This window comes from Carcharhinus amblyrhynchos, chromosome 12 (assembly GCF_965287045.1).
Source record: "Carcharhinus amblyrhynchos chromosome 12, sCarAmb.v2.hapA, whole genome shotgun sequence".
Classification (NCBI taxonomy): Eukaryota; Metazoa; Chordata; class Chondrichthyes; order Carcharhiniformes; family Carcharhinidae; genus Carcharhinus; species Carcharhinus amblyrhynchos.
The window spans coordinates 30516646-30544083 of NC_137335.1; the positions used below are offsets into that span (position 1 = coordinate 30516646).

The 27438-nt window shown below is 44.7% G+C and overlaps 1 protein-coding gene across 3 annotated transcripts in view; it reads left to right on the forward strand.

Annotated features, from left to right (window-relative positions):
* Window positions 1-27438, forward strand: part of tulp4a (TUB like protein 4a) — a 378343-nt gene that overhangs the window by 200005 nt on the left and 150900 nt on the right. For all 3 annotated transcript variants that reach the window (XR_013888258.1, XR_013888259.1, XM_080200309.1), the window contains exon 5: window positions 14209-14343. Coding sequence is in view for 1 of the 3 variants with exons in the window: in XM_080200309.1 (XP_080056435.1) it covers window positions 14209-14343 (135 nt within the window). In the remaining 2 variants the exon portion in view is untranslated. The remainder of the gene's footprint in view (window positions 1-14208; window positions 14344-27438) is intronic.

Genomic DNA, 27438 nt, shown 5'->3' on the forward strand with positions numbered 1-27438 from the left:
CAGCTGATGATGGTTGTTCTGACAGGCCCGATGAAGACGGTGCTCTTCAAGAAGTAGAGTCTGTATCTCCTCGTCATTCTCATCGAACCAGTCATGCTGCTTGCACGTGGAGGGCCCAAGCATCTTCAGTGTAGATGTATGGACAGCATACATTGGGGAGACCATGCAGACGTTATGACAACAGATGAATGAACACCGCTCAACAATCACCAGGCAGGAGTGTTCTCTTCCTGTTGGGGAACACTTCAGCAGTCATGGGCATTCAGCCTTTGACCTTGTGGGTAAGCATTCTCCAAGGCGGCCTTCACGACAGACGACAACGCAGAAATACTGAGCAGAAACCGATAGCCAAGTTCCACACACATGAGGACGGCCTCAACCGGGATCTTGGGTTCATGTCACACTATCTGTAAACCCCCACGACTTGCCTGGGCTTGCAAAATCTCACTAACGGTCCTGGCTGGAGACAATACGCATCTTTTTAACCTGTGCTTAACCCTCGCTCCACTCACATTGTCTGTACCTTTAAGACATGATTACTGCAAAGACTTGCGTTCCAACCATTATCTTGTAAATTGAGTTTATGTTTTTATGTGTTCTGTTTGTGAACACAACTCCCACTCACCTAATGAAGGATCAGCACAAGCTAGTGGCTTGCGACTACCAAATAAACCTGTTGGACTTTAACCTGGTGTTGTGAGACTTAGTGTGCTTACTCCAGTGCAATGCCAGTATCTCCACATCATGTCACCAATTTTGTCACAGTTTTTGTTTTGGCTGTTATTGCTCCAGTTGGGCTGTGAATGACCCATTTTCACACAATGATGACATGCATGTTGCTGGGTAGACTTCCTTTGGGTGGTGCCTAGATTATGGACTCCCATGCCTGCTCCTCGCTCAGAAGCCTCTTTTGCAGCAAGCTCCATTGAAACAGCTATCTCCAAGCTTTCTTAACCCTAAATTCTGTTCTGTTAATAATCTTCACTGTATAGTTTCATTTCTAATCCTAAATTCCATTCTGTTAATAATCTTGACTGTATAGCTTCATTTCTAAGGCCACAAATAAGTTTGTCTCGCGTAGTCACCAAATTACAATGCTTTGAGGTGCTTCAGGGTCATGACAAACTGCACATTGTTTTCTCCATCTAACTTGTTTATATTGTGAGAATGCTCCATTGTGATCAATGGTCTTGGGACATAATGACCTTCTGAAATTTTGGTCAGTTCTTGATGAGTTTTGCTATCAGGTTTCTCAGGTTGAACCAAACTTCTTAGTACATTGAAGATTTTATGGCCAAGAATGCTTAGGAGAACAGGAACAATGATATCCACGAGTATTTTATTGGTTTGGACATAATAATGACATTTTTCTGTATAAAGCTTCCAATTCCCAGTTTCTTCCATGAATGGCCCAATGGCCCTAAAATTCCCCACCATTTTTCACTAACACTGTGAACAGTGCCTTGGATAAAAAATGGTTTGGATTCTATGACATTGTGAGTCAACTATTCGGTCAGGTGGATTAACCATGCTAAATTCTCCCTTAGTGTACCTGAACAGGTGTAGAGTGTGGCAAATAGGGGATTTTCACAGTAACTTCATTGCAGTGTTAATGTAAGTCTACTTGTGACTAATAAATAACATAGTGTGTAGCTGTTATTTTTCCCTAAAGACTTGCTGCAGTGCAAAACATTCTTATCTCTCCCACTCCACTCCCATGCCTATTTAGTGGTACACGTGGCAAGCTCTTCAGCCTGAACTTCTCAGGGTACCAGCTTAATTAACTAGGGATCTTCTTTTCTGTCCATATCTTACCTGTCCAATGTGCCAATAGCCAAACCCATCATTTTGTCCAATGTTGGGACTTTTGGTCGTCTTCTGATGTTAAATGCTATTTTGATTTTTCTTGCCTTTTTAGTCACTTTTTTTTTGATCCTGTTACATTTGTAGCACTTGTTGCAGGATAATAGCACGTGGATTTTGGGTGTAACAACAGAACAGATTTATTAGATAGCTGTTTACTGCACGGTGGCTGGATCTAGACTGACTAAAGCTCATGAAGTAGTCAATAACATCATGAACTGACCACATGACCAAATCCTCAAAATCCATGCAACACAATAACTCTAACAAGATGCCATCCCCCATTATGGCATTACCATCATAGAATCCCTCACCAGCAACATTCGGCTGGTCATTTGCTAGTTACTTAACTGGGCCAGCCATATATATATACTATATATATATATATATATATATACATATATGTATATATTTTTCATACACACCCACACAGGCAACAAGGGCAGGTCAGAGGCTTGAAATTCTGCAGTGAGTAACTCACTTCCTGTTTGTCCATCACAATTCAGGTTGTGAAGGAATTCTCCCCGCTTGTCAAATGATTGCAGTTCCAACAACAATCAAGATTCTTGCTCACCATCGAAGACAAAGCAGTTGGTTTGATCAGTGCCCTCTCTGCCACCTTAAAGAATAGTTTCCTACACCATGGTGCACAGTGACAACAGTGTGTATCAACAAAATGCAGTGCAGAAACTTGCCGATGTGCACCAGCTACAAGATGCATTGTGGGAACTTCGACAGCATCTTCCAAACCAAGAACATCTACCAGCTCCAAAACAATGGCAGCAGAGGAACCTAAGGCACCACCTTCAAATTCCCAGCAAGTGACATATCATCCTCACTTAAAGTTTATTTATTAATCACATGTAGACTTACATTAACACTGCAATGAAATTACTGTGAAATTCTCCTAGTTGCTGCACTCCAGCACCTGTTTGGGTGCACGGAGGGAGAATTTAGCATGGCCAATCCACCTAATCCAGTACATTCTTCGAATTGTGGGAGGAAAGTGGAGCACCTGGGGGAAACCCACACAGACATGGGGAGAATGTACAAACTCCACACAGACAGTGATTCAAGCTGGGAATTGAACCCGGGTCCCTGGCGCTGTGAGGCAGCAGTGCTAACCAGTGCCATCATGCCACTTGGAACTACATCTCCATTCTTTCACTGTTCTTGGATAAATATCCTGGAACTCCCTCCCCAAACAGTACTGTAGGTGTACTTGTAACCACATAGACTACATTAGTACAAGAAAACAGCGTTTTCAGTTTTTAGTGACAACTTTTCATGTATTAATGCCAACAATGCTCACACTATAAGGGATAAAAAGATCTTTGACTCTGATGTAAATAACTGAATTTAAAAGGGATTTTCTTGCCACATGATGAACAGTGGCCAATCTGGAAAAAGGGCTATGTTTTTGACGATTTGGTGTCATAAAGCTAAGAATTTTAGAAAGTGCAATCAGTATTTATGTACTCGGCAAGCCTTCTCTTTGAAATAAGCCATAGAGGCCTGCATCATTTTCCCTGTCATGACACTGTTACAAGTTACAGGGTATGACTTTTATTGCAGTTGTTATTTCAGTATGTGTGACAAAATCTTCATCTACAAACCAACTTTTCTTGAAATATTTGTCTCTTCGATCCTTAATCACTGCTTGTACTTTTCAGTAATTTGGCAGTTAGTTATTGCTTAGGGGATGGTTGTGATAATTTAGATGGTAGATTGATGGAAATATTAAATGGTTTCCCATGCATGTATAGTTCAGAAAAACAAATTAACCAACAGAATGTATTTCAGATGGCTATCTACAACTCTGCTTAGCTTTTTTTAAATCTTAGTCGTCCTTGTACTTCGCTACAACTTGTGTGCCTCTTCAAATTATGAGACTTAAAAATGTAATTGCCAAAATTGATTCAAAATTGATTTAGAAACCAAATAATATTTATATGTTTAAAAAGTCATTACCAGAAAATTAAAAATTGAAAAGCTGGAAGTTGATTTGTACCGGTCAGATAACTACAGTTGTGCAATCTTGTTTATGCTAGAAGATTTGAACTCTTTCTATTGTTTTGCTACTGTCATCTTGTAGTCATTCATATTTATAAAGGCAGAAACACTGATCAATCTGGAGGTGGCCATTTTGTATTTATACCCGCTTTGGACTCGCCCATAAGTTGAAACTGTTTCCCTGCATCAAACCTTTAGAACCCCTTCAAAATTTTAAAGATTTCTAAAATCTTTTTAGTGGGACATGGGTGTTTTTCTTGTTGGCGATCAATGACTAATGGTATGTCTCAGCGATCAGTGTTGGGACCGCAATTGTTTACAATTTACATAAATGATCCAGAATTGGGACCAAGCGCAGTGTGTCAAAGTTTGCAGATGACACTAAGATGAGTGATAGAGCAAAGTGTGCAGAGGACATTGAAAATCTGTAGCGGGATATCGATAGTTTAAATGAGTGGGCAAGGATCTGGCAGTTGGATTACAATGTTGGTAAATGTGAGGTCATCCATTTTTGTAGGAATGACAGCAAAATGGACTATTATTTAAATGGTAAAACAATTGTAGTATGCTGCTGTGCAGAGGGACCTGGGTGTTTTTGTGCATGAATTTCAAAAAGTTGGTTTGTAGGTGCAGCAGGTAATTAAGAAAGCAAATGGAATGTTGTCCTTCATGGCTAGAGGGCTGGAGTTTAAAAACAGTCGTGCCTTACTAACGTTATTGAGTTTTTTGAGAAAGTGACCAAAGAGGTGGATGGGGGTAAGGCAGTGGACGTGGTGTATATGGATTTTAGTAAGGCGTTTGATAAGGTTCACCATGGTAGGCTTCTGCAGAAAATGCAGATGTATGGGATTGGGGGTGATCTAGGGAATTGGATCAGGAATTGGCTAGCGGATAGGAGACAGAGGGTGGTGGTTGATGGTAAATATTCATCATGGAGTTCGGTTTCGAGTGGTGTGCCTCAGGGATCTGTTTTGGGGCCACTGCTGTTTGTAATTTTTATTAATGATCTGGATGAGGGTATAGTTGGGTGGATTAGTAAGTTTGCTGATGACACCAAAGTCGGAGGTGTGGTAGATAGTGATGAAGGGTGTCATAGTTTGCAGGAAGACTTGGACAGGTTGCAGAGCTGGGCCGAGAGGTGGCGGATGGAGTTTAATGCGGAGAAGTGTGAGGTAATTCACTTTGGTAGGAATAACAGATGTGTCGAGTATAGGGCTAACGGGAGGACTTTGAATAGTGTGGATGAACAGAGGGATCTAGGTGTATGTGTACATAGATCCCTGAAAGTTGGGAGTCAAGTAGATAAGGTTGTTAAGAAGGCATACGGTGTCTTGGCGTTTATTGGTAGGGGGATTGAATTTAGGAGTCGCAGCGTCATGTTGCAACTGTACACAACTCTGGTGCGGCCGCACTTGGAGTATTGTGTGCAGTTCTGGTCCCCACATTATAGGAAGGATGTGGAGGCTTTGGAGAGGGTGCAGAGGAGGTTTACCAGGATGTTGCCTGGTATGGAGGGGAGGTCCTATGAGGAGAGGCTGAGGGATTTGGGGTTGTTTTCGCTGGAAAGAAGGCGGCTAAGGGGGGATCTTATTGAAACATATAAGATGATTAGAGGTTTAAATAGGGTGGATAGTAATAGCCTTTTTCCTCTGATGGAGAAATCTAGCACGAGGGGGCATGGCTTTAAATTAAGGGGTGGTAGTTATAGGACGGATGTCAGGAGTAGGTTCTTTACCCAGAGGGTGGTGAGGGATTGGAATGCCCTGCCTGCTGCAGTTGTAAATGTGCCGAGTTTGGGGGCGTTTAAGAGATCCGTGGGTAGGTTTATGGACGAGAAGGGATTGGTTTAGGTTAGTGGGTCATTGTTTTGTAACTGGTCGGCGCAACATCGTGGGCCGAAGGGCCTGTTCTGCGCTGTAATGTTCTATGAGAGAGAGAGAGAGAGAGAGGGGCTCTGTCTGAGAGCTGGTAAGACTGCTTTTGTATTTGTGTGTGCTGTAAGTGCTTTGGCTCACAGGGCCAAAGAGATAAGGTAAGTTGTAAGTTTTTTTTTCCCTTTTTCCTTTGGGTTGCTATAAGGGGTAAATATGAGTGTGAGACCTGTATGTTGTTGCCAGTGCAACATGTGGGAGGTCTTGGAGGCTCCTGGCCTGCCAGACATCCACACCTGTGCTCGGTGTGTGGAGTTGCAGGCCCTACGAAACCAGGTTAAGGAGCTGCAAATGCAGCTCGAGGACCTTCGGCTAGTTAGGGAGAGTGAGGAGGTTATAGAAAGGAGCTACCAGCAGGTAGTCACACCAGGGCAACGGGATGAGGGCACTTGGGTTACCATTAGGAAGGGGAAAACACGGGTGATGGGGAGCACTCCGGTGGATGTCCCCCTTCAAAATAAGTACTCCGGCCTGAGTACTACTGGGGGGGACAGCTCATCTGAGGGAGGAAGCGATGGCCAGCTCTCTGGAGCTGAGCCAGTGAGCCAAAAAATCAAAAAGGGAAGCAGAAAGGTAGTATTAATAGGGGACTCCACAGTGAGGGGCGCGGACAGGCGTTTTTGTGGACGTAGAAGGGAGTCGCGGATGGTGGTTTGTCTCCCTGGGGCTGGGATCTGGGATGTCTCTGGGCGGGTCCCAGACATCCTGAAAGGGGAGGGTGAGGAACCGGAGGTAGTAGTACATATAGGTACTACTGACGTAGGCAAGAAGAGGGAGGCACTCGTGAAAAAGGACTATAGGGAACTGGGTAGGCAGCTGAGGAAGAGAAAAGCAAAGGTAGTAATCTCAGGATTGCTGCCTGTGCCAAGGGAGAATGAGGGAAGAAATGAAATGAGGTGGAGGGTGAATGCGTGGCTGAGGGACTGGTGTAGAGGGCAGGGATTTCGGTTCCTAGATCACTGGGACCTCTTTAGGGGTAGGTGGGACCTCTATAGTAGGGACGGGTGGCACTTAAATACCAGGGGGACTAGTATCTTGGCAGGAAGACTGGCTAAGGCTACCGGGGGGACTTTAAACTAGAAAGGATGGGGGGAGGGAACTGTGTTGGGGAAACTGGGACGGAGGAGGTTCGCTCCCAGGTAGGGGAGGACCGCAGGCAGTATGGGAGGGAGGTTAGACAGGTGGTGGAGATGGGAAATGCCCAGACTGAGGGGCTGAAGTGTATATATTTTAATGCAAGGAGTATAGTGAATAAGGTAGATGAGCTTAGGGCGTGGATAGCTGTTTGGGATTGTGATGTGGTGGCCATTACGGAGACTTGGATGTCTCAGGGACAGGACTGGGTACTTCAGGTGCCAGGCTTCAGGTGCTTCAGGAAGGACAGGGAGGGTGGCAGAAGGGGTGGTGGCGGGGCACTGTTGATCAGGGATAGTGTCATGGCTACAGAGAAAGAGGATGTCGTGGAGGGATTGTCTACAGAATCTCTGTGGGTGGAAGTTAGGAACAGCAAAGGGTCAAAAACTTTGCTGGGTGTAATCTATAGGCCGCCCAATAGTGACAGGGAAGTTGAAGTGCAAATAGGGAAACAGATTCTGGAGAGATGTTTTAATAACAGAGTTGTCGTGATGGGAGACTTCAATTTCCCAAACATCGACTGGAATATCCCTAGGGTAAGGGGTATAGATGGGGAGGAGTTTGTTAGGTGTGTTCAGGAGGGTTTCCTGACGCAGTATGTGGACAAGCCTACGAGGGGAGAGGCTGTACTTGCCCTGGTACTGGCGAATGAACCAGGGCAGGTGATGGATCTTTCGGTAGGAGAGCATCTTGGATATGGTGACCATAATTCTATCTCCTTCACAATTGCGTTGGAACGAGATAGGATCAGGCAGGCTAGGAAGGTGTTTGTCTGGGGTAAGGGGAGATACGAAGAAGTCAGGAAGTTACTTGGACAAATAAACTGGAAGGAGGCGTTCTTAGGGAAAAGTACCGAAGGAAGGTGGCAGATATTCAAGGAATGTGTGTCTGGAGCTCTGAATGACAACGTTCCGATGAGACGAGGGGGTTTTGGTGGGTCGAGGGAACCGTGGTGCACAAAGGATGTGTTGAACCTAGTCAGGAAGAAAAGGAAGGTGTACAAGAGGTTCAGGGAATTAGGAGATGTTAAAGATTTTGAGGAGTATAAGGACTGTAGGAGGGAACTTAAAAGGGAAATTAGGAGAGCCAGAAGGGGTCATGAGAAGACCTTGGCGGGTAAGATTAAGGAGAATCCCAAGGCCTTCTATAAATATGTGAAAGGTAAAAGGATAAGAAGAGAAGGGATAGGACCTATAAAAGGTGAGGGGGGAAAGGTTTGTGTGGAACCAGAAGAAATGGCGGAGGTGCTTAACGAGTACTTCGCCTCAGTATTCACGGTGGAAGCCGATCTGGGAGATTTTGTTATGGATTTGCAGCAGATGGAAAGGATTGAGTACGTGAATATTAAGGAGGAGGATGTGTTGGAACTTTTGAATTCTATCAAGGTAGATAAGTCGCCGGGACCAGATGGGATGTACCCCAGGATACTGTGGGAGGCGAGGGAAGAGATTGCAGAGCCCCTGGCGATGATCTTTGCGTCGTCAATGGAGACGGGAGAGGTTCCGGAGGATTGGAGGATTGCGGATGTAGTTCCTATTTTCAAGAAAGGGAACAGAGATAGCCCGGGAAATTACCGACCGGTGAGTCTGACCTCAGTGGTTGGTAAGCTGATGGAGAGGCTTCTGAGGGACAAGATTTACGAACATTTGGAGAGGTTTGACATGATCAGGAATAGTCAGCATGGATTTGTCAAGGGCAGGTCGTGCCTTACAAGCCTAGTTGAGTTCTTCGATAATGTGACTGAACACATTGACGAAGGAAGTGCCGTGGACGTAGTGTACATGGACTTCAGCAAGGCGTTTGATAAGGTCCCCCATGCAAGACTTCTTGAGAAGGTGAGAGGGCATGGGATCCAAGGGCCTTTGGCCTTGTGGATCCAGAACTGGCTTGCCTGCAGAAGGCAGAGAGTGGTTGTGGATGGGGCTTTTTCTGAATGGAGGTCAGTCACCAGCGGAGTGCCTCAAGGATCTGTTCTGGGACCCTTGTTGTTTGTCATTTTCATAAATGACCTGGATGAGGAAGTGGAGGGATGGGTAAGTAAGTTCGCTGATGACACGAAGGTCGGTGGTGTTGTGGATGATCTGGAAGGATGGCAAAAGTTGCAGCAGGACATAGATAGGATGCAGGACTGGGCGGAGAAGTGGCAGATGGACTTCAACGCGGATAAATGTGTAGTCGTCCATTTTGGCAGAACCAACGGGATGAACGAGTACACTATCAAGGGCAGAAGTCTGAGTAGTGTTGAGGAGCAGAAGGATCTTGGGGTCCGGGTCCACAGGACTCTTAAATCGGCCTCGCAGGTGGAGGAGGTGGTCAAGAAGGCGTATGGTGTACTGGCCTTCATTAATCGAGGGATTGAGTTTAGGAGTCGGGAGGTAATGCTGGAACTTTATAAGACCCTTGTCAGGCCTCATTTGGAGTATTGTGCGCAGTTCTGGTCGCCTCACTATAGGAAAGATGTAGAAGCTATTGAGAGGGTGCAGAGGAAATTTACAAGGATGTTGCCTGGACTGGGAGGCATGCCTTATGAAGTTAGGTTGAGGGAGCTGGGACTCTTTTCCCTGGAGAGACGAAGGTTGAGAGGCGACCTGATAGAAGTTTACAAAATGTTGAGAGGAATAGATAGGGTGGACTCTCAGAGGTTATTTCCCCGGTTTGAAATGGTCGCTACGAGAGGACACAGATTTAAGGTGCGGGGAGGGAGGTTCAGAAGTGATGTTAGGGGTAAGTTTTTCACTCAGAGGGTGGTGAGTGAATGGAATCGGCTGCCGTCAGTGGTGGTGGAGGCGAACTCGCTGGGGTCTTTTAAAAGACTTCTGGATGAGTATATGGGGTTTAATGAGATTGAGGGTTATAGATAGGTCTGTAGGTTGGTAGGTGATGTGATCGGCGCAACTTGTGGGCCGAAGGGCCTGTTTGTGCTGTAGTGTTCTATGATCTATGTTCTATGGTATGTTGCAGCTGTATAAGGTGCTGATGAAACCACACCTGGAGTATTGTGTAAAGTTTTGGTCTCTTTACTTGAGAAAGGATGTATTGGCACTGGATGGTGTGCAAAGGAGATTCACAAGATTGATTCTGGAGTTGAGAGGGTTGGCTTATGAGGAGAGGCTGAACAGACTGGGGCTATACACATTGGAATTTAGAAGAATGGGAGGGGATCTTATAGAAACATATAAAATTATGAAGGGAATAGAGAAGGTAGAAGCAGGGAGGTTGTTTCTATTGGAGGGTAAAACTAGAATTATGGGGCATAGCCTCAAAATAAGGGGAACAGATTTAGGAGTTATGGTTGAGCTATGAGGAGAGGCTGAATAAATTAGGCTTGTACTCGTTAGAGTTTAGAAGAATGAGGGGAGATCTCATTGAGACGTATAAGATGATGAATGGGATGGATAGGATAGAGGTGGAGAGACTCTTCCCGCTCAGAAACGATAGTAGGACTAGGGGGCACAGCCTCAAGATAAAGGGGGGGGCGGTTTAGAACGGAGTTGAGGAGGAACTTGTTCACTGAAAGGGTGGTGAATCTCTGGAATTCTCTACCCGTTGAAGTGGTGGAGGCTACCTCGCTAAATATTTTTAAGACGCGGGTTGATGGGTTTTTGATAAGAGAGGGGATTAAGGGTTATGGGGAGAGGGCGGGAATGTGGAACTGAGCCAAGACAGATCAGCCATGATCTTATTGAATGGCGGGGCAGGCTCGAGGGGCTAGTTGGCCTACTCCTGCTCCTATTTCTTATGTTCTTATGTTCTTATGTAGGAGTGAGTTGAGGAGGAGCTGTCCAGTGAATCAGTAGAAGCCACCTCAGAATTACAGAATATTACAGTGCAGAAGAGACCCTTCAGCCCACTGAGTCTGCACCAATGCATGAATGGCCCTGACTTGCCCACCTAATCCCACTTGCAAGCAATGGCCCATTAGCCTTGTTAAATGTTTTTATGGCAAAGATAGATACGTTTTTGAACAGAAAAGAAATTAAGGATTATGATGAGCGGGTGAGTGAATGGAACTGAGTGCACGAAATGATCAGCCATGATCGTTTTGAATTACGGAGCAGGCACAAGAGGCTAGTTGGCCTTATCCTGCTCCTAGTTCTAATAAGAACATAAGAAATAGGAGCAGGAGTAGGCCATCTAGCCCTTCGAGCCTGCCCCGCCATTCAATAAGATCATGGCTGATCTGTCGCTGCTCAGTTCCACTTTCCCGCTTTCTCCCCATAACCCTTAATCCCCTCTCTTATCAAAAACCCATCAACCCGCATCTTAAAAATACTGAGCGAGGCAGCCTCCACCACTTCAACGGGCAGAGAATTCCAGAGATTCACCACCCTTTGAGTGAAGAAGTTCCTCCTCAACTCCATTCTAAACCGCCCCCCTTTTATCTTGAGGCTGTGCCCAAGTTGTGCCCAATGTTCTTATGACATGGCCTGTTCAATCTGTCCTAATGATTATATCCTCACAATTCTGATAACTTCCTTATAAATCTTCTCAGAACTTTGTTCTGTGGAGATCAGCAGTATGGTAATTCTATTTTGCAAAACTTTTAACATATCCTGCCTACAGTTGTGTATATGTGTCATTTCCTTATTTTCATTGACAGCATCATTATTATCAGTTTTCAGGGAGCTGATATAACATCTGGCCACTTTCTTCTAAATTTAATTGAAAGAATGTTATGTTGATCTGATATCCCTTGCAAGTTTCTTCTCACATGTCCTTTTGTAATTCTTTGTCACCTGTTGTATCTTTCCCATTTGCCGGGATCTGAGCTAATTAATGCTAATTGCATGTTTTTGTTTTTTCTTTTCATTACTTTGTGGATTGATAGCCTTTTAGAGGCTACCAGCTGATTCAGTATCACCTTAAGTTATTTTTGAACACACCCAATGGCCTGCAATTTTAACCATTAACACACTTTCCCAGTTTACAGTCAACAGTATTTGACTCCTTTCAGTGCATTTCCTCATTGATTACAGAGCATTATTGAGTGCCTTTAAGACAGAGATGGATAGGTTCTTGATTAATAAGGGGATCAGGGGAAAAGGCAGGAGAATGAGGTTGAGAAAAATATCAGGCACGAATTGCTTGATAGAGCAGACGCAGCACGGTTTCGTTAAGGGGAAGTCGTGTCTGACAAATTTATTGGAGTTCTATGAGGATGTGTCTAGGGCGGTGGATAGAGGAGAGCCAGTGGATGTGGTCTTTCTTGATTTTCAGAAGGCGTTTGACAAGGTACCTCACAAGAGGTTATTGCAGAAGGTAAGGGGGCATGGAGTTGGGGGTAGGGTGTTAGCGTGGATAGAGGATTGGTTGTCAAATAGGAGGCAGAGAGTGGGGGTTAATGGGTGCTATTCGGATTGGCAGTTGGTGACTAGTGAAGTGCCCTGGGGTCGGTGCTGGGGCCTCAGCTATTTACCATTTATATAGATGATCTGGAGGAGGGAACCGAGTGTATGGTGTCGAAATTTGCTGATGACACCAAGATTGGTGGAACGGCAAATTGTGCGGAGGGTGTGGAGAGTCTGCAGAAGGATCTAGATAGGCTGGGCGAATGGGCCAGGAACTGGCAAATGGAATTTAATGTTGGCAAGTGCGAGGTGGTCCACTTTGGTAGGAATAATGGTAGGAAGGACTATTTCTTACGTGGGGAAAAACTGCAGCAGGCAACGGTGCAGAGGGACCTCGGGGTCCTTGTGCATGAGTCGCAAAAACCCAGCTTGCAGGTGCAGCAGGTGGTCAGGGAGGCGAATGGGATGCTGGCCTTCATAGCGAGGGGGATTGAATATAAAAGTAGGGAGGTCTTGCTGCAGCTGTCTAGGGCATTGGTGAGGCTGCAGCTGGAGTACTGTGTGCAGTTTTGGTCGCCGCACTTAAGCAAGGATATTTTGGCCTTGGAGGGAGTGCAGAGGAGGTTTACTAGGCTGATACCGGAGTTGAGGGGGTTGAACTATGAGGAGAGGCTGAATAAACTAGGCTTGTACTCGTTAGAGTTTAGAAGAATGAGGGGAGATCTCATTGAGACATATAAGATGATGAATGGGATGGATAGGATAGAGGTGGAGAGACTCTTCCCGCTCAGAAAGGACAGTAGGACTAGGGGGCACAGCCTCAAGATAAAGGGGGGTGCGGTTTAGAACAGAGTTGAGGAGGAACTTCTTCACTCAAAGGGTGGTGAATCTCTGGAATTCTCTGCCCGTTGAAGTGGTGGAGGCTGCCTTGCTAAATATTTTTAAGACGCGGGTTGATGGGTTTTTGATAAGCGAGGGGATTAAGGGTTATGGGGAGAGGGCGGGAATGTGGAACTGAGCCACGACAGATCAGCCATGATCTTATTGAATGGCGGGGCAGGCTCGAAGGGCTAGATGGCCTACTCCTGCTCCTATTTCTTATGTTCTTATGATTGAATGGAGAAACAGACTCAATGGACCGAGTGGCCTAATTCTGTTTCTATGTCTTATGGTCTTATAACAGTTATGAATAATTTTATGCACCTATATTTGTGTTCTTTCTTAAACTAAATACTTTGTTTTAAATTCCAAATCCCATTTAAATCTATTAAGCTGGTCAACTAATTTAACATGGTCTTGGCTATTTTGAGTGATTGATACAAAAATGATGTGGGGATGCCAGAGTTGGACTGGGGTGGGCACAGTAGGAAGTTTCATAACACCGGGTTAAAGTCCAACAGTTTATTTGGTATCACAAGCTTTGGGGCACTGCTCCTTCATCAGATGAGTGGAGAGTTGGGTTCACAAACATGACATATATAGACAGATACTCATTTGCAAGATAATGGTTGGAATTCGAGTCTTTACAAGTAATCAAGTCTTTACAGGTACAGACAATATGAGTGGAGAGAGGGATACTCAGGTTAAAGAGGTGTGAATTGTCTCAAGCCTACAGTTAGTAGGATTTTACAAGCTCAGGCCAAATGGTGGGCGTTACATGTAGTGTGACATGAACCCTCCCTCGACTCACATTGTCTATACCTGTGAAAACTTGATTACCTGTTAAGACTCACATTCCAACCATCATCTTGCAATTGAGTCTTGTCTATATATGCTGTGTTTTGTAAACCCAACTCTCTACTCACCTGATGAAGGAGCAGCGCTTGGAAAGCTAATGATATCAAATAAACTTGTTGGATTTTAACCTGGTGCTGTGAGACTTCTTACTGTGATACAGAAATAGTTCTTGTGTTCAGAAATAAGTCTATATTTAACTAAACCTTCAAAATGTAAGTCATGGTTATGTATTTTTGTTGCAGATGGCCCACCAGTATACCCTTTACCAATTCAGAACAACAAGCCGCTGCTGACTGTTAGCTTCACATCTGGGGATATTAGCATGATGAACAACTATGATGATTTATCACCTACTGTTATTCACTCAGGTTTAAAAGGTGAGAAATGTTGTTTAATTTTTTTTCAAAGTGTGAGACGGTAGCTGAGTACGTTTATCAAAAAAAATTTCAACTTTTCTTTCATTTACACGTAAGAAATAACATGACGTAAATTTTATTTTAATTTCCTTTGTAACTAAGATGAGGTAGCACTGTTTTCCTTCTCCAAACAAATGGGTTTCAGAAGTATTTTCATGGGATATCACTCCTTTATGACTTTCAAATCTATATTTAATATAAAGTTAGAGTTATCAGAAAGGGGGAATACCCAGAACTGAGATTAAGGGAAGAGTAGAAGATCAAAGTTAACTTCTCCAAATCATTCTAGCGTGCTTTCTTAAATCTTTGGCTTGCACATCATGTGAAGTTAAGACAAAATCACACCAACATGACAAATAAAAAAAGAGGGTGTAAGAATGTCTGTGGTTTGGATTTGGTGATGGAAAAGAAGTTCCGACCTAGTGTAAGAACAACAAGAAGGAGCAAGAATAAACAATATGGTCTGCCGAGCCTGTTCCACCGCCATTCAATATGATCATGGCTGACCTTCGGCTTCATTTCTACTCTTCTGTCCGTTCCTATATCCCTTTATTTCCTGAGAGACCAAAAATCTATCTATCCTGGTATTATGTGTTAACTTAGAATTGTTGCATGATTGCTTCAAGAGCTGATCACGTGATTTGATGATGCAGTCATTAGGATGTTGCATAGGCTGCTGCTTTTAGTTTCAGTTTGAACTCTGTACCAGCAAAAGCTCATGGAATAAATCTGGTATTGTTATTTTAAATCAACATGTGCAAACTACATTTTTTCTTTTTGTTTAAAACTACAGCTCCTAACATAGTTAGGACATTAGAAAAGGAAAATTGGTGAGAAGTTGGGATTTTGTTTTGTCAAGAACATTGAGGAAAGATCCTAAGTAGGAAAAAAATATTGTGGGCAATCACACTTTGAATATTAGATAGAATCACTACAGTGCAGAAGGAGGCCATTCAACCCATCGAGCCTGCACCGATAACAGTTAGTTGTCAACAACCAGGCCCTATCCCTGTAACCTCACATATTTACCCTACTGATTCCCCTGGCCACTAAGGGGCAATTTAGCATAGCCAATCCATCTAACCTGCACATCTTTGTGACCATGGGAGGAAGCTGGAGCACCCAGAGGAAACCCATACAGACACTGGGTGAACATGCAAATTTTACACAACAGTCACCCGAGGCCAGAATTGTACCCGGATCCCTGGCGCTGTGAGGCAGCAGTGCTAACCATTGTGCCACCGTGCCATGAAAGTGGCTGGGGACAATCAACAATAGGATCAAAGATTGAAGGTAGACTTCTCTAAGCTGCAAGGCCTGTGCTCGTGTTGCAGTGTGTAGTGGCAGAGCAGGAGATTCTGTGTGGTTTTAAAAGAGGGGGCTTTTCAAATTAGAGAAGTGTGTGATTCCAGCCAGTATCTGGCTTTTTTATTTCATTCATTCGTAGGACATGGACATTGCTGGCTGGCCAGAATTTATTGCCCATTCCTAGTTGCCCTCATGAAGGTGGTGATGAGCTGCCTTCTTGAAATGCTGCAGTCCATATGTTGTGGGTTGACCCACAGCATTCCTAATGCCATTAGGAAGGAAATTCCAAGACTTTGACCCAACAATTGTGAAAGAAGAGCAATATATTTTCAAGTCAGGATGGTGAATGGCTCGGAGGGAAACTTGCAGGTGGTGACATTCCCTTTTGTCTGCCGTCCTTGTCCTTCTAGATGGAAGTAGTCGTGGGTTTGGAAGGTGTTGCCTAAGGATCTTTGGTGTATTGCTGTAGTGCATTTTGTAGATAATATACACTGCTGTTACTGAGCATCAGTGGTGGAGGTGTTTGTAGATGTGGTACCAAGCAGACAGCTATGTCCTGGATGGTGTCAAGCTTCTTGAGTGTTATTGGAGCTGCACCCTTCAAGGCAAGAGGGAAGTATTCCATCACACTCCTGACCTGTGCCTTATAGATGGTGAACAGCTTTGGAGAGTCGGGAGGTGAGTTACTCGCTGTGGTATTCCTAGCCTCTGACCTGCTCTTGTAGCCACTGTGGTTATGTGGCGAATTCAGTTGAGTTTCTGGTCAATGGTAACCCAAGAATGTTGACAGTGGGGGATTCAGTGATGGTAAAACCATTGAATGTTAAAGGGGTAGTGGTTAGAATTGTCACTTATTGGTGATGGCCATTGCTCGGCATTTCTGAGCTGAGAATGTTTCTTGCCACTATTTGAACATTGACTGCTTCAGTATCTGGGGAGTCGCAAGTGGTACTGAACATTATGCAATCATCGGCGAACATTCCCAGTCTGACTTTCTGATGGAAGGAATGTCATTGATGAAACAAGCAGCTGAAGATGTTTGGGCTTAGGACACTACCCTGAGGAACTCCTGCAGAGATGTCCTGCAGCTGAGATGACTGACCCTTCACAACCACAACCTTCTTCCTATGTGACAGCTATGACTCCAGCCAATGGAGGGTTTGCCCCGATACCCATTCCAGTTTTGCTATGGCTCATTGATGCCGCACTCGGTCGAAGCAGCATTGATATCAAGGGCTGTCACTCTGACCTCACCTCTGGAATTCAGCTGTTTTGTCCATAAAATTCCAACAATGCAGAAGGAGGCCATTTGGCTCATCAAGTTTGTACTGACCACAATCCCACCCAGGCCCTATTTCCTTAACCACTCATATTTACCCTGGTAATCCCCCTGGCACTAAGGTTAATTTAGCATGGCCAGTCAACCTAACCCACAGATCTTTGGACTGTGGGAGGAAACTGGAATACCTGGAGGAAACACATGCAGACAAGGGAGAATGTGCAAACTCCACACAGACAGTGATTCGAGGCTGGAATTGAACCCGAGGCCAGGGCACTGTGAGGCAACGTGTTTGAACTAAAGCTGTAATGAAGTCAAGAGCTGAGTGACCCTAGCGAAATCCAAAGTGGGTGTCACTGAGCAAATTATTACTGGACAGGGGCTGCTTGACAGCTGTTGATGAACTCTTCCATCACTTTACTGATGATTGAGAGTAGACTGATGGGGCAGTAATTGGCTGGGTTGGATTTATCCTGCTTTTTGTGTACAGGACATACCTGGGCAATTTTCCACATGTTAGGTAGATGCCAGTATTATAACAGTATTGGAAGAGCTTGGCAAGGGGATTGGCAAGTTCTGGAGCACAAGTCTTCCATACTCTATTGCCAGAAAGTTCTCAGAGTCCATTGCCTTTGCATATCTAGTGCTTCCAACCATTTCTTGATATCACGTGGAGCGAATCGAATTGGCTGGATACTGGCATCAGAGATGCTGGGGATGATTAGAGGAGGCTGAGATGAATCATCCACTCGATACTTCTGTCTGAATATTGCTGTGAATGCTTCAGCCTCATCCTTTGCACAGATGTTCTGGGATCCTCCTCCAGTTAGTTGTTTAATTGTCCACCACCATTCACAACTGGATGTGGCAGGAATAGAACATAGAACAGCACAGAACAGGCCCTTCGGCCCACGATGTTGCGCCGACCAGTTAAAAAACAATGACCCACTAACATAAACCAATCCCTTTTCGTCCATAAACCTATCCACGGATCTCTTAAACGCCCCCAAACTAGGCACATTTACAACCGCAGCAGGCAGGGCATTCCAATCCCTCACCACCCTCTGGGTAAAGAACCTACCCCTGACATCCGTCCTATAACTACCCCCCCTTAATTTAAAGCCATGCCCCCTCGTGCTAGCTTTCTCCATCCGAGGAAAAAGGCTATCACTGTCCACCCTATCTAAACCTCTAATCATCTTATATGTTTCAATAAGATCCCCTCTTAGCCGCCTTCTTTCCGGTGAAAACAACCCTAAATCCCTCAGTCTCTCCTCATAGGACCTCCCCTCCATACCGGGCAACATCCTGGTAAACCTCCTCTGCACCCTCTCCAAAGCCTCCACATCCTTCCTGTAATGTGGGGACCAGAACTGCACACAGTACTCCAAGTGCACCAGAGTTGTGTACAGTTGCAACATGATGCTGCGACTTAAATTCAATCCCCCTACCAATAAACGCCAAGACACCGTATGCCTTCTTAACTACCTTATCTACTTGATTCCCAACTTTCAGGGATCTATGTACACATACACCTAGACCCCTCTGTTCATCCACACTATTCAAAGTCCTCCCGTTAGCCCTATACTCAACACATCTGTTATTCCTACCAAAGTGAATTACCTCACACTTCTCCGCATTAAACTCCATCCGCCACCTCTCGGCCCAGCTCTGCAATCTGTCCAAGTCTTCCTGCAAACTATGACACCCTTCCTCACAATCTACCACACCTCCGATTTTGGTGTCATCAGCAAATTTACTAATCCCTCATCCAGATCATTAATAAAAATTACAAACAGCAGTGGCCCCAAAACAGATCCCTGAGGCACACCACTCGTAACTGGACTCCATGACGAATATTTACCATCAACCACCACCCTCTGTCTCCTATCTGCTAGCCAATTCCTGATCCAATTTCCTAGATTACCCTCAATCCCATACATCTGCATTTTCTGCAGAAGCCTACCATGGTGAACCTTATCAAACGCCTTACTAAAATCCATATATACCACGTCAACTGCCTTACCCCCATCCACCTCTTTGGTCACTTTTTCAAAAAACTCAATAAGGTTAGTAAGGCACGACCTACCCGCTACAAAACCATGCTGACTATCTCCAATCAATTCATTACTCTCCAAATAACTATAAATCCTATCCCTAATAATTTTTTCTAAAACCTTGCCCACAACAGAAGTGAGACTCGCCGGTCTATAATTCCCGGGGAAGTCTCTGTTCCCCTTCTTAAACAATGGGACAACATTCGCTAACCTCCAATCTTCCGGTACTATACCAGAGGCCAACGACGACCTGAAGATCAGAGCCAGAGGCTCTGCAATCACTTCTCTTGCCTCCCAGAGAATCCTAGGGTAAATCCCATCCGGACCAGCGGACTTATCTATCTTCAATCCCTCAAGAATATCCAGCACATCCTCCTTATCAACTGTAATACTGTCTATCCTACTCCCCTGCACCCAGTGTCCTCCTCAGCTATATTCTTGTCCCCCTGCGTGAACACCGAAGAGAAATATTCGTTCAATGCCTCTCCAATCTCTTCCGGTTCCACACATAACTTCCCTCTGCTGTCTATAACTGGCCCTAATCTTGCCCTGACCAACCTTCTGTTCTTGACATACCTATAGAACGCCTTAGGATTCTCCTTAATCCTATCAGCCAAAGTCTTCTCATGTCCTCTTTTAGCCCTTCTTAACTCACTCTTCAACTCCCTCCTAGCCAATCTAAAGTTTTCTAGTGCACTATCCGAGCCCTCAAGTCTCATCCGAACATAAGCCTCCTTTTTCTTTTTAACCAACAAATCAACTTTTTTAGTGCACCACGGTTCCCTAGCCCTACCAATTCCTCCTTGCCTGACAGGGACATACCTATCACAGACTCGCAGTGGCTGCTCCTTGAAAAAACTCCACATTTCAGACGTTCCCAGTCCCTGTAATCTCCTAGTCCAATCTATGCTTCCTAATTCTCTCCTAATGGCCTCATAATTACCCTTCCCCCAGCTAAAACTACTGGCCTGAGGTTCATGCCTATCCCTTTCCATCACTAAGGTGAACGTAACCGAATTGTGGTCACTATCACCAAAATGCACCCCAACTTCCAAGTCTAGCACCTGGTCTGGCTCATTTCCCAGCACCAAATCCAATATAGCCTCACCTCTAGTTGGCTTATCTACATACTGACTCAAAAAACCCTCCTGCACGCTTTGTACAAAAACTGCCCCCTCTAACGAGCTAGAGCTATAGCAATTCCAATCAATATTAGTAAAGTTAAAGTCCCCCATAACAATTACCCTATTACTTTCACTCCTAACCAGGATCGTCTCCGCAATCCTTTCCTCAACCTCTCTAGAACTTTTAGGAGGTCTATAAAAGACTCCCAACAGGGTGACCTCTCCTCTCCTATTTCTAATCTCCGCCCATACTACCTCAACAGACAAGTCCTCATCAAACTTCCTCTCTGACACTGTGATACAGTCCTTGACCAATAATGCTACCCCTCCTCCCCTTCTACCTCCTTCTCTACTCCGACTAAAGCATTTGAACCCCGGGACCTGCAACAGCCATTCCTGACCCTGCTCTATCCATGTCTCTGAAATGGCCACAACATCAAAGTCCCAGGTACTGATCCACGCTGCAAGTTCATCCACTTTATTGCGAATACTCCTCGCATTAAAGTATACGCATTTCAAACCCTGCTCCGCCCCAGCCCCACGATGCCGTGCATTGCCGTCCCCATCTATGTCCCCCTCACTTTCACCCCCTCTACTCAGGATCCCACCCCCCCTCCGAATCAGTTTAAACCTCCCTGCATAGCCTTAGCAAATTTACCCCCCAGGATATTGGTTCCCCTCTGATTCAGGAGTAGACCATCACTCTTATAGAGGTCCCACCTTCCCCAGAACGAGCCCCAATTGCTCAAGTACCTGAACCCCTCCCTCCTGCACCATCCCCTCAGCTACGAGTTCAAACTTTCCCTCTCTCTATTCCTCTCTAAACTATCCCGTGGCACAGGCAAGAGTCCGGAGATAACCACTCTATCAGACTTGGCCTTTAGTTTCCACCCCAACTCCATAAATCTCTGCTTAATATCCCCTTCCCTTAACCTCCCTATGTCATGCGTCCCCACATGAACTATAACTTGGGGTTGATCTCCCTCTCCCCTAAGAGTCCTGAATACCCTTTCCGATACATCCCAGACCCCAGCCCCTGGTAGGCAACACACCAGCCCCGAGTCCCTACCATTACTTCCGACTCTCCTATCCGTCCCCTTAACTGTAGAGTCCCCAATCACAAGGCCCAATCTTTTACATCCAAATGTAGAGCTTGGATCTGATCTGTTGGTTGTGGGATTACTTAGCTCTATCACTTGCTGTTTATGCTGTTTGGCATGCTAATAGTCTTGTTTGGTAGCTTCACCAAGTTGACACCTCATTTTTAGGTATGCTTGGCACTGCTGCTGACATGCCCTCCTGTACTCTCTATTGAACCAAGGTTGATTCCCTGGCTTGATGATAATGATTGAGTGAGGGATATAGAACATAGAACACTACAGCGCAGTACAGGCTCTCCAGCCTTCAATGCCGACCTGTGAAACCAATCTAAAGCCCATCTAACCTATACTATTCCAATATCATCCATATGTTTATCCAATGACCATTTAAATGCCCTTAGTGTTGGCGAGTCCACTACATTTGCAGGCAGGGCATTCCACACCCTTGCCACTCTCTGAATAACATATTTACATAGACAATCTGGAGGAGGGGGCTGAGTGTAGGGTAATAAAATTTGCTGATGACACGAAGATGAGTGGAAAAGCGAATTATGTGGAGGGAGCGGAAAGCCTGCAGAGAGATCTGGATAGGCTGAGTGAGTGGGCGAGGACCTGGCAGATGGAGTATAACGTTAGCAAATGTGAGGTTATCCACTTTGGTGGAATTAATTGTAGGAGGGATTATTATTTAAAGGGTGAAAAGCTGCAGCATGCTACAGTGCAGAGGGACCTGGGGGTCCTTGTGCACGAATCGCAAAAACCCAGTCTGCAGGTGCAGCAGGTGATCAAGAGGCAAATGAAATGTTGGCCTTTATGGTGAGGGCGACAGAATATAAAAGCAGGGAGGTCTTGCTGCAACTGTACAGGGCACTGGTGAGGTCACAACTGGAGTACTGTTTTGGTCCCCGTATTTGCGAAAGGATATATTGGCCTTGGAGGGAGTAGAGAAGGTTCACCAGGCTGATACCGGAGATAAGGGGGTTAGCTTATGAGGAGAGATTGAATAGACTGGGTCCGTACTCGTTAGAGTTTAGAAGGCTAAGGGGGGATCTTATAGAGACTTACAAGATAATGAAGAGGGTAGAGGTAGAGAGATTCTTCCCACTTAGAAAGGATAGCAGAACTAGAGAGCACAGCCTCAAAATATCATTGGGGGGAGGGCAGTTTAGAACGGAGTTGAGGAGGAACTTCTTCACTCAAAGGGTGGTGAATCTCTGGAATCCTCTGCCCATTGAAGTGGTGGAGGCTACCTCGTTGATTATATTAAAGTCACGGGTAGATAGATTTCTGACAGACAAGGGAATTAAGGGTTATGGGGAGAAAGCGGGAAAGTGGAACTGATTCACTTCAGATCAGCCATGATCTTATTGAATGGCAGGGCAGGCTCGAAGGGCTAGATGGCCTACTCCTGATCCTATTTCTTATGTTCTTATGTTCTTACGAATAAAGAATCTCTGACATCTATCCTATGTCTATCACCCCTCAATTTAAAGTTATGTCCCCTCATGCTAGCCATTTCCATCCGAGGAACAAGGCTTTCACTGTCCACTCTATCCAATCCAATCATCTTACATGCCTCTATTAAGTCAGCTCTTAAGCTTCTTCTCTCTAACGAAAATAGCCTCAAGTTCCTCAGCCTTTCCTCATAAGACCTTCCTACCACATCAGGCAACATCCTGATAAATCTCCTCTGCACCCTTTCCAATGCTTCCACATCCTTCCTATAATGTGTACAAAACCAGAACTGTACGCAATACTCCAAGCGCAGCCGTACCAAAGTTTTGTACAGCTGCAAAGTGAACCTCATGGACTTGATATGCCAGTCCATGAGTTTGCAGATTGTGCTGGAGTACATTACTGCTGCTGTTGATCATAGAATCTACAGTGCAGAAGGAGGTCATTTGGCCCATCGAACTTACACCGACAACAATCCCATCCAGGTCCTATCACTGTATGCCCACATGTTTACACTCCTAATCCCTCTGATACTAAGGGACAATTGATCATGGCCAATCACGTCTTTGGACTGTGGGATGAAACCGGGGCACTTGGAGGAAACCCATGCAGACAGGGAGAGAATGTGCAAACTCCACACCGATAGTCACCCGAGGCCAGAATTGAAGCCAGGACCCTGGTGCTAAAGACGGGGCAGAGGAGCTTCATGAGAATGATTCTAAGAATAAAAAGCTTTATGCATGAAGAACATTTGAGGACTTTAAGTCTTACTCGATGGAGTTTAATAAGATGAGGGGATTTCACTGAAACTTACAGAATACTGAAAAGCCTGAATCGAGTGGACTTGGGGAAGATGTTTCCATTAGTAGGAGAAACTAGGATCTGAGGGCACAGCCTCGGAATAAAGGGTTGACCCTTTAGAACCGAGATGAGGAGGAATTTCTTCGGCCAGAGGTTAGTGAATCTATGGAATTCATTGCCACAGAAGCAAGTCAGGCCATTGAGTATATGTAAGACAAAGATAGATAGGTTCTTGATTGATAAGACGAAAAGGGTGGGAGAATAGGATTGACAAACTTATCAGCCATGATTAAATGGCGCAGCAAACTCGATGGACCAAGTAGCTTAATTCTGCTTCTATATCTTATGGTCTTATCTATACAGGGTGGATCGTGTAGATTCTGAGAGATTCCCAAGTTAAGTGGACAGCCTATTAGGATGGACATTGATACAGTGCTGCTGTATCTTTAATTCCTGAGACTATCTTCCAACAAAAGCTGAAGCAACTTCCTTTAAAACAAGCTCATCTGATTTTAAGGACATACATGGACGAGATTGTGCCACTAAAAGGTTACATTATAGAGAATCCAAAGGTTACAATGTAGAGATAAGTAGACAAACAGTGGAGAGTTGCCTCGCCACCGCAACAGAAAGACAAAATGCTGTAAAATCTCAGCAGTTATGACAGCATCTGTGGAGAGAGAATAGAGCCAACTATTTGAGTCTGGATGACCCTTCATCAGACACTCTCCCTCCACAGATGCTGTAGAATTGCTGGGAGTTGCCTCTCCATATGCTAAGATGGGTATAGAGGAATGTGGGCCAAATGTGGGCAATTAGGACTAGCTTAGGGATTTTAAAAAAAGGGCAGCATGGACAAGTTGGGCCAAGGGGCCTGTTTCCTGCTGTAAAACTCTATGACTACGTGATCTATGGTAATTTTCCAGCTCTATTGGGTCATTATGGTCAGAGAAAATAAAACTTAAATGGAGTGTTGTTAGTAAATTGGTCAATGCCAAAACATACTTAGACAGGTTGCAGAGCTGGGCCGAGAGGTGGTGGATGGAGTTTAATGCGGAGAAGTGTGAGGTGATTCACTTTGGTAGGAATAACAGATGTGTCGAGTATAGGGCTAACGGGAGGACTCTGAATAGTGTGGATGAACAGAGGGATCTAGGTGTATGTGTACATAGATCCCTGAAAGTTGGGAATCAAGTAGATAAGGTTGTTAAGAAGGCATATGGTGTCTTGGCGTTTATTGGTAGGGGGATTGAATTTAGGAGTCGCAGCGTCATGTTGCAACTGTACACAACTCTGGTGCGGCCGCACTTGGAGTACTGTGTGCAGTTCTGGTCCCCACATTACAGGAAGGATGTGGAGGCTTTGGAGAGGGTGCAGAGGAGGTTTACCAGGATGTTGCCCAGTATGGAGGGGAGGTCCTATGAGGAGAGACTGAGGGATTTGGGGTTGTTTTCGCTGGAAAGAAGGCGGCTAAGAGGGGATCTTATTGAAACATATAAGATGATTAGAGGTTTAGGTAGGGTGGACAGTGATAGCCTTTTTCCTCGGATGGAGAAAGCTAGCACGAGGGGGCATGGCTTTAAATTAAGGGGGGGTAGTTATAGGACAGATGTCAGGGGTAGGTTCTTTACCCAGCGGGTGGTGAGGGATTGGAATGCCCTGCCTGCTGCAGTTGTAAATGTGCCTAGTTTGGGGGCGTTTAAGAGATCCGTGGATAGGTTTATGGACGAAAAGGGATTGGTTTAGATTAGTGGGTCATTGTTTTTTTTAAACTGGTCGGCGCAACATCGTGGGCCAAAGGGCCTGTTCTGCGCTGTTATGTTCTATGTTCTATACCTGCAGCAGCTTCTGGATACAGAAGTGTAGTTGAAGAGTCACTTGGCTCAATAGAGGGAGTTCAAGTAAAACTTAAGAAACAGCATAGTAAGAAAAGCCTCAGAGGTCGGGCAGTGCCCTATGCATTTGTCCCAAGGTTGAAGAAGAATTCGTATGAGTTGTTAATATTGGTGTGTTAGAGCCAGTTACAGTGAGTGACTGGGTTACCCCCATCGTATTGTCATGAAACCAGATGGTTCTGTTTATATTTTAAAATAACCTTAAATCCAGTGTTGTGTGCTGATCAATATCCACTTTCTTTAATTGACTATTTTACTAGGTTATCTGGAAATTTAGCAATATTGATATTTCATAAGTATATTTACAAATGAAAAGGTGACAGTGGTTAGTACTGCTGCCTCATAGCACCAGGGGCCTGGGTTTGATTCCCAATTTGTCTGTGTGGAGTTTGCAGTTTATCCTGTGTCTGTGTGGGTTTCCTCCCACAATCCAAAGGTTAGGTTAGGTGCATGCTAAATTGCCCTCTACTGTCCTGAGATGCATAAGGATTAGCATGGTAAATACGTAGGGCTACAGGGATAGGGTCTAAGTGGAATTGTCGGTACAGACTCAATGGGCCGAATGACCTCCTTCTGCACTGTAGGGATTCTATGACATGTAGCTGCTGAATTCCAACTATTGCTTATCATCGTTACTCATAAAGGTTTTTTTTACATAAAAGATTGCCTTTTGGAATAACATTTGTACCAGAACTATTTCAAAGATTGATGGATCAGATTTTAAGTGGTAGCTCTGGTATACACTGTCACCTGGATGATATTCTTATTACAGGGTCCGGTGAACAAGACCATTTGAATAGTTTCGAAGCAACATTGGGATATTTTCAAGCATATGGTCTACATATCAGGAAAAGAAGTGTGACTTTTTTCAGACCTCAGTCCAGTATTTGGTCTGAAGTAAGGCACCTAAAAGTTAGAAGCACCACATCAACGAACGTGATGCAATTAAGGTCCTTAGCTACATTATTGAAGCCATTGCATAATTTAGTTTATTTAGAAGGCTATGGCAAGTGAGGACCTAGAAATTATCATTATTACTAAAGAGGTAGTGTTGAACAAGCTAATGGGGCTAAAGGTAGACAAGTCCCTTGGCCCTGATGGAATGCATTCGAGGGTACTGAAAGAGATGCACTAGTAGTAATTTACCAAAATTCGGTGGATGCTGGGGTGCCTCCCGCAGATTGGAAGATAGCAAATGAGACACTGTTTAAAAAGGAGCTAGACAAAAGGCGGGTAACTATAGGCTGGTTAGCTTAACTTCTGTAGTAGGAAAAATGCTTGAATCCATCATTAAGGAAGATATAGCGAAACATCTTGATATCAATTGTCCCAATGGGAAGACGAGCCTGGGTTCGTGAAGGGCAGGTCACGTTTGATAAATTTGGCGGAGTTCTTTGAGGATATTATATGTGGGGTGAACAATGGGCAGCCTGTGAATGTGGTGTATCTGGATTTGCAGAAGGCACTTGACAAGGCGCTGCACCAAAGGCTGTTGCATAAGCAACAGTTCATGGTGTTACGGGTAATGTATTAGCATGGTTAGAGGATTGGTTAACTAGCAGAAAGCAAAGAGTGAGGGTAAATGGGTGTTTTTATGGTTGGCGATTAGTGACAAGTGGTGTGCCTCAGGGATCAGTGTTGTGATCGCAATTGTTTACAATTTACATAGATGATTTGGAGTTGGGGACCAAGTTTAGTGTGTCAAAATTCGCAGATGACACTAAGATGAGTGGTAGAGCAAAATGTGCAGAGGACGCTGAAAGTCTGCAAAGGAATATAGGTAGTCTAAGTGAGTGGGTAAGGGTCTGGCAGATGGAGTACAATGTTGGCAAATGTGAGGTCATCCATTTTGGTAGGAATAACAGCAAACATAGATTATTATTTAAATGGTAAAACGTTGCAGCATGCTGCTCTGCGGAGGAACCTGGGTGTCCTCGTGCAAGAAACACAAAAGGTTAGTTTGTAGGTGCAGCAGGTAGTTAAAAGGTAAATGGAATTTTGTCCTTCATTGTTAACGGGGTGGAGTTTAAAACAGGG